The sequence below is a fragment of the Carassius carassius genome, chromosome 31 (assembly GCF_963082965.1).
Source record: "Carassius carassius chromosome 31, fCarCar2.1, whole genome shotgun sequence".
NCBI lineage: Eukaryota > Metazoa > Chordata > Actinopteri > Cypriniformes > Cyprinidae > Carassius > Carassius carassius.
The window spans coordinates 7,522,428-7,529,836 of NC_081785.1; the positions used below are offsets into that span (position 1 = coordinate 7,522,428).

Genomic DNA, 7,409 nt, shown 5'->3' on the forward strand with positions numbered 1-7,409 from the left:
CTGCCTTAATCCTTTTTAACACTGTAATGCTGCTTTGATACAATCTGTATTGTACAAAGTGCTGTGAAATAAAGGTGACTTCACTTTAATGTATTAATAACATGAATTAATTATGAACATGTATTTATGAATTAATATGTATCCTTTATTTGATAAATGTTATGGATTTTTACAATAATTTTTAATAAATATTATGGTTTATTGTTAGTTCATAATAATTAATACATTAACTTATGCTATATATCTATTTTTTTTTAACAAAGGAAAAGATGTTTGAAAACATAAGTGATCAATCACACGCATCGCCCTTTGACCACTGAGCCAATCATTTTGTGAGTTATGGGTACTAGTAAATCATACATTTCATAAATCTTATAAGCACTCGAGCCATGATATATAAAGGCAGAACTGCATGTATAGCATCATATGTTCGTGTAGAATGGTTCGGATATGGAAAACGGACCAGATCAGGTGAAGAATTATCGTAAAACTGGTCAGTGGTGGTATTAACTCTGGAGGCTTTCTTTCATTGCCATGCTATGTCTCATTGACACCTGCTCAGAGCTCTGTGCAGATCTCATTTCAAAGCCATAATAAAGCTGCTATCTTCACTTGCTGCTGGGGAGTGTACTGGGTGTGCGGCTAAGACAGGGAAACAAAAAGTTACAAATTCTGCCTAACTGTGTTATGTTAATTTGAGCAAAATGTCAAAATATTTGTAGGGCACATGTAGGTATCAAAAGGACATATTTAAAAGTTATTTTAGTTCTGATTATTAAAATCGTAATAGCGTTTAACAATTAACTTGCATAATGTTATAGCATACAGGCACATATAGCATATTGGGTATTTCCCAACAATCATAGAGTGTTCCCTTAACATTAGTGCATGGTTTTCTTTTCTTTCTTTTTTCTTTTCTTTTTGTGTGTGTTTTGAACAAGTTCCTATTGTTCAAAGAACAATATTTTTAGTTGTTTAACTGTAAATTAACAATGAAACCAGCTCTTTAAAAAACTCAAGCTGGGTTTAGTTATTCTCCCTTCAATTTAAATGTGTAAAACATAGAGCAGAGCCCTAAAGTCAGTCGATTAAAGTGAAACTGTAACATGTTGACTTAAGTGTATTAATAAAGATCTTCTTTATAACTAAAATTATTGCAGTTCACAAGCAAATGCCAGACATGTAGCCTCTGTATATCCTCTATCTTGAATGCAATTCTTATGCATTTGTTTAATAACAGCATTAAATACTGTGTAGATATTCTATGGTGAAGATACTTTTCTCATTGAAGCAGATCTACTGCAGTGTGAGAAAATGGTTAGGACATTTTATGTCTCTGTACAGGAGGACAGTAAAGGAAATCAGCTCTGATGCTGAATTTTCTAATATAATTCCAGTCCTGCAACCAAGGTTTGTTTTCAGCTGTTTGGCAGGAAGTGTTTGCTTTCAGTCCTCGTGAACTGAGCTGTTAAGTAAAGATGTGAGATGCTGGATCAAAGAGGTCTCAAATTAATAGTGGTGATGAGAACAGACGCCACCTTGTGGTGCTCGCTTTCCTTACTCCTCTTTAAACAGACACACAGTGTCCTTCCATTGCTTACTTCATTTCTTACTTTGAAAAAATGAGGAAAGAAAAAAGGGGTACTTGACATTGAGATCCACTTACTAAATCGTCATGAGCTTAAATCCTAGTAATAAATAGAAACTAAATAAATCATAAAACATTTTAGTTTTACTAAGCGATAAAAAAGGAAGGCGATATTGTTCAGAATATAAATTACATATTGTACAGTTTGTCTTTTGAAATACAGTGTGTTTGAGAGCCAGATCTAAATACAAAGGAAATTATCAGTTTAAAATGATCATTTATGGCATGTATCAGACTCTGGAACACTGTTTTTGCAGTACGCTGTGCTATTGTTTCTCCTTTCAGAGTCTCCGAATCCAACACCCCCATTAGGGGTGTAAATCGGTAGGATGCTAAAGTCCCCCTTAAGCAGCTGTTCATTGTTCAAAGAAACTATTTGAAAACTAGTTTCAGTCATTTCCAGAATAGAGTTATCCTTTTTGGTTCCTGCTTCACAATAGTCATCTTTTCTTCTGCCCCGACTGTATTTCCATTTTGATGAATCTGACCTTCCCTTCTTGTGCATGTGCCAGCAGAATATGCTCAACAGGACCACCAGGACCACAAGCACTGCCCCGCCAATCAGGCCAGCCAGTAGGAAAGGCGAGCTGGGGTCCTGCTGGGTCGCTTGCTCTGGGCCAGTGTCATTATCGCCGGAGTGGAAGGAAGCAGACTTTGTCGTCACCTCTGAGCAAATTGTATCGTCTCCTGGGTGGTAATTATTGAACGCATCCAGCGGATCCACACAAATATGATAAGTGGACTTAGGCTCCAGGTTTGTCAGTATGATTCCCTCACGTTCACCCTGCACAAGCGACTCCTGCATGGGACGGGTTATCAAACTGTGACCCTGTTTGACCCAGGTTACCTTATACGCTGTAACAGTAAACGTCGATACCCAGCTTACCTGAATGCACGAACCATTTAGCACCACAAAGGAAACTCGCAGTGATTCCTGCATCGGGCCGACAGGGTCATTTGTCCCCTGCTCCCCTTCTTTGCTTGCAGTCGGTGGTGGAAGAGTGAGACGTGGAGGGTTAGGTGTAGGCTGGGAGTGTGCGGGTGTGAAAACCGTTTGAGTGGCTGACTCAGCAGTGGAGGAAGAGAGCAGTGTGGGCTGTGGGACTGTGGCTGTGCCGTTAGGACACTGGAGGAGCTCCAGGGTTAGCTCTCTGATTACCATGCCACGTACCCTCTCTGGTTTCTGGCACATGAAGCCACGGACATTGAGGGTAGCTGGCAGGGACTTTAACCACAGTATGACCCATTTAATGCTGCAGTCACAGAGCCAAAGGTTGTTTCGAACAGTGAGCTGTCTCAGACCGTAGAGGCCGTCAAAGACCCCCTGTGTGAGAGACTGCAGCTGGTTGTTTGAAATATCCAGTCTCTCCAAGCGATGGAGGCCGCGAAAGGCTGTCAAAGGAATCTCATTCATCTGATTATCCTGCAAGTTGAGCTTGGCTAGAAACTCAGCTGGCAAATTAGGAGGAGGAACCGTTAGGGAGTTACGTGCCAACGACAATGTTTTGAGATTTACAAGAGTCTGGAGAGCCCCGGGGGCGATGCCCTCATCCATGAGCAAGTTCCCATCTAGGAGGAGGAGTTCGAGGCCCGTCACATTCTCGAATGCATCCTCGGCTATAAGTGCAATGCGGTTCTCGTCCAGCCGCAGCTCTCTCAGCTCCTCGGGGAGCCCGATGGGGATGCTGCTCAGGTGGTTCTTGGTAAGGAATAGGGTCTTGAGACTGATGGCCTCCCTGAAAGCCCCCTCCTCAACACCTACAGTGGAGATGGAGTTGTCATCCAGATAGAGCTCCTCCAGGCGTAGCAACTGCGCGAGGGCGGCCCGAGACACCATCTGAATGTTATTCTCCTGCAGGTGGAGCACCCGCACATTTTTGGGAAGATTGACAGGGAATTCATCAAGCTGGTTGCCATAGAGATACACCGTCTCCACAGAGGCAACGTTGTGCATTTCTAAAGGAAATCCAGCACTGTTGATTTGATTGTTGTGGAGGTAGAGGGTCTTATAACCCTCTCCCAGCCCCAGAGGCACTGACGTTAGACTCCTCTCATTACAGTAAACAAAGGTCCTGTCACAGCGGCACTCCTCTGGACAGGTTGTGGCCCAGGAGAAATGCATGTGAAGACCCAGAAGTATCGGTATCCATGGACTGATCAAAGTAGGCAGGTCTTTATTCCACATTCGGATCTGTACCTCCATTTTGTAAAAAAATTTGAGTACAACAGCAGTGCATGTAATTAAAAAAAATAAAAATAAAATAAAATCCACCACACTGGAGTTCTTAGCGGATCCGGAAGTTCGCCCCGGTGGAGAGTATGTGATGTTGAAGTTGCTGGGTAATCCTACTGTAATTGCCTGTCCTAAGCTCCCCAACACAAGAGCAACAGTCTCATTAACTTGTGCGACTCCCTTTCATCCCTCCGTCCATGCTTGGGCTGGAAATGATAGCAGAGCTCATCACATTGTCAGTCTGAGTTTAGGGAGGGAAGATTTCAAAGTGTGAGGGCCTGAGCAGGAAATATGGAGGACTCATCGAAGACGACCCCCTCTCTCGTCACAGCTGGACGATTCTCATAAGGCACGACTTTCCTCACAAGTAGCATTTTGAGCCACTTACCTATTTTAACAGAAAATAAAAATAGAATAGATGTTATTTCAATTTCAAAACTCGTAGTATCTGGATCTGGATGTTTATATATATATATATATATATATATATATATATATATATATATATATATATATATATATATATATATGCTTTTACCATACCAAACTCCTTTGTGGTAAAATTATTGTAACAGATGCAAGTGGATTATTGCACTATAATGAAAGACATTGTTTAAATCTTTGTTGTCTAATAAAGAGTTATTCTACTAGAACTATTCTGCTTCTAAGTATCTAATATAGTGCATTATCTTCAGCCAGGGCTGTTTACAGTTGCCAAGTAACATGGCAACTTACTGCATTAATAATAATATTGAATGTGTAAACATGGCTCATTCATAATTTAGATTTGATTGGTCTGTTTTCATAAAATGGATTTTAATTAATTTTACAGAAAGAATTAAGAAAAGAGAAAGAAAGAAAGAAAGAAAGAAAGAAAGAAAGAAAGAAAGAAAGAAAGAAAGAAAGAAAGAAAGAAAGAAAGCAGTAAAGCAGGACACTGCTCCACACTTGCTCTCCGTGAGAAGAAAGTGGTGACTGGTGAAATCAGCATCTCTGTGCTCTCAGACTTGTAAAGGGCACTGAGGTGTTTAATCTGTCAAATGCCATGACGATGGGCAGGTCTGTTCTCCAATGTTCTGGCACAGAGTTCTCCTCTCAGTAATAATGATTCTGAACCTAGGAACAGTGAGAGCTGCTCTATTAAATCAGTGTGGAGTGCCTGAGTTTGAATGGGAAAGAAACACAGACCTGTGCATGATACATAACATATGATAGTCAACAAGACACTGACATATCTTAATCCTCTCATGAGATGCATCTGCCATTTTAGCAGCTGTCTCCTTCATCACAGATTTTAACCATGCAGATCAATTAAGGGTTGGGTCATTGGACATTTTACATGGTAGAGAATAAAGGTTACAAGTTATGTAATCATGTCAGATTACAAGATCTAATGAATGTCAGCCTGATGGCCTGAATATTGCATGTGCAGATTTCACAAATGCATTTTGTTGTAGCCATTTTGAATATCATTATTGCATCTTAATATTTCAGTCTTCATCAAGGCCTCAAATGGCCTCACCTATGATCACCATTTTGTACTATTGTTCTTTATTGCTTTTGCACTATATTGTTTAGTGTATATTGTATTATTTACACTGTCACATGCACATTGCATAGCTGTACCCACTGTACAATTTCCACTGGTCTTGCTGTATGGATATAAAAATTATATTTTATTCTGTTCTATTCTATTCTTAAAGTGTGCATTCCCTTGTAAGAAAATAGTGCTTTCAAAGATCTTGAATGATTTTTTTTTTCTTTCTCATTGTATATTTGGATTGAACAAACCAAGGTCCAGTATAGTAGGGAAGGCCGTTTGTTCACTCCAGCCTTTACTTATTGGTTGGCTACATGGATACAGGAGTTTATCTGCCATTATACAACGGTGTTCAGGTTTTATTCATTGAATTTCTCTTAGAAAACGGATCAAGTGAAGATAGCATACAGCTGATTTGATGATTGAGCTGATGGTTATGCACACATGGAAAATCAAGTGCTTGTCATCTCACTGCTATAAACACACTTCTGAAATATTCTGTTTTACCCCTTTCTTTTCCTATTTGTGAGAGAATTTAAGTTTAACCACTCTATAAAACTAAAACTTTAAAACCTTTTTTATACTACATTAAAAACCTGCACACTGGTTAAACGTAAGGTACCCTATATGTTAACAATTATGTTAGATTTAAGAGAAAATATCATTTTACTGTTAAAAATGTTTTGTTTTGTCTTTGCAATTGAAAAGAATGACTGTGTACTCTGGTATAGGTTACACTGAGGCTGAGCACAATCTATGCATGTTTATTAGACAGTTTCTATTGAGGCCAATTTTGATTAACTTAACTTTTCCACCTTTTTATTGTTGTGCTCAGTGCATTATATGATACTCAGTAGATTTTGGTAGTCAGTGTAAACTTATATATTAGCATTAAAAGAGTAAAGTACATAAATTACAATCAATACAGTCAAAAACCGTAAAATATAAGGTACAAAATTCCATCCCGTAATACCTAAAATAGTCAGTGAATTTATGGCGACCAAAATTTATTTTGTGTATTTGTGTATGTTATTGTTGTTTTTAACATATAAGAACATTGCTAAATGTATTTTAGGAAGGTCAGATAACGGCTGTTATACCAGAAGTTTCTCCCAAGAGCGCAATTAATTGAATTTGTAAATTAATTTGGAATCACAAACAGTTCCGAGTAGGCTATCTTTACTGTCTAGGTTTTTTTTTTTTTTCATTCCTCACCTTTTCTGAAGAGGTTTCGACCCATCTAGGCAGCATTTTAAAGTCGTTTAGTATCTTCTCTGGTGCGAGTTCTCAGAATAAATATCCCCCAGAAAAACTACAATATAATTCCAGACCGCAAACTGAGTCAGCCCGACGACCCTTTAGTCCGGATGGTTTAAAAAGCGTCATTTTGTCGAACGGTTGACCGTTGGGAAGATTTGAAGTGTCTGCGCAACATGATGCGCCCGAGAGCCGCTGCTTCAATCCCGCTGATGCGCTCCCGAGTTCCGCGCTTCCTTCACCAATTGCCCAGAGCGCGTTGGACTCCCCACTCTCTTTCACTCTCCCCCTCTCTCACATACATTTACATACTCCTCTCACGGTCTCGCAACCAAAGATGTTACACTTCTTTTTGATTGTGGTCCAATTCCTCTACCATAATTGGTTTCATCTGATTGTTTATTCCAAATGCACTGAGCTCCGTATCCTTTTGGAAGCTGTGGGAGGAATTGCAGTAATGAATTCGTTTGGTAGCTCTCTCTCTCTCTCTCTCTCTCTTTCTCTCTCTCTCTCTCTCTCTCTCACACACTCACTCACTCACACTGTTCTTTTATTTTATGTTGTGCTTTAGATGCATTTAGTGTTTGCTTTGTGTAGCAATAATTAATTTTATTTTAATTATTCCAATTCGCACACATTCCAATTCACACAAAAGAATTAGCAGAAAATGAGTCTGCACTGAGCTCATCAAATTTTGTTGTGAAAGAAACATAATGGATATAACCTTGGTT

General features: G+C 39.3%; 1 protein-coding gene across 1 annotated transcript; it reads right to left on the reverse strand.

Moving 5' to 3' along the window:
- Positions 1 to 1,639: 1,639 nt before the first annotated feature.
- On the reverse strand, positions 1,640 to 7,115 carry LOC132112028 (leucine-rich repeat transmembrane protein FLRT2-like). The gene is made up of 2 exons (XM_059519622.1): positions 6,637 to 7,115; positions 1,640 to 4,269 (listed from the first exon to the last, which is right to left on the reverse strand). The coding sequence occupies exon 2, from the start codon at positions 3,849 to 3,851 to the stop codon at positions 1,863 to 1,865; it is 1,989 nt and encodes a 662-aa protein (XP_059375605.1). The 5' UTR covers positions 3,852 to 4,269; positions 6,637 to 7,115; the 3' UTR covers positions 1,640 to 1,862.
- Between the last annotated feature and the right edge of the window lie 294 nt (positions 7,116 to 7,409).

Excerpts from the sequence above, each read along its gene's own strand:
- LOC132112028 (XM_059519622.1), bottom strand. The coding sequence starts at position 3,851 with ATGGAGGTACAGATCCGAATGTGGAATAAAGACCTGCCTACTTTGATC.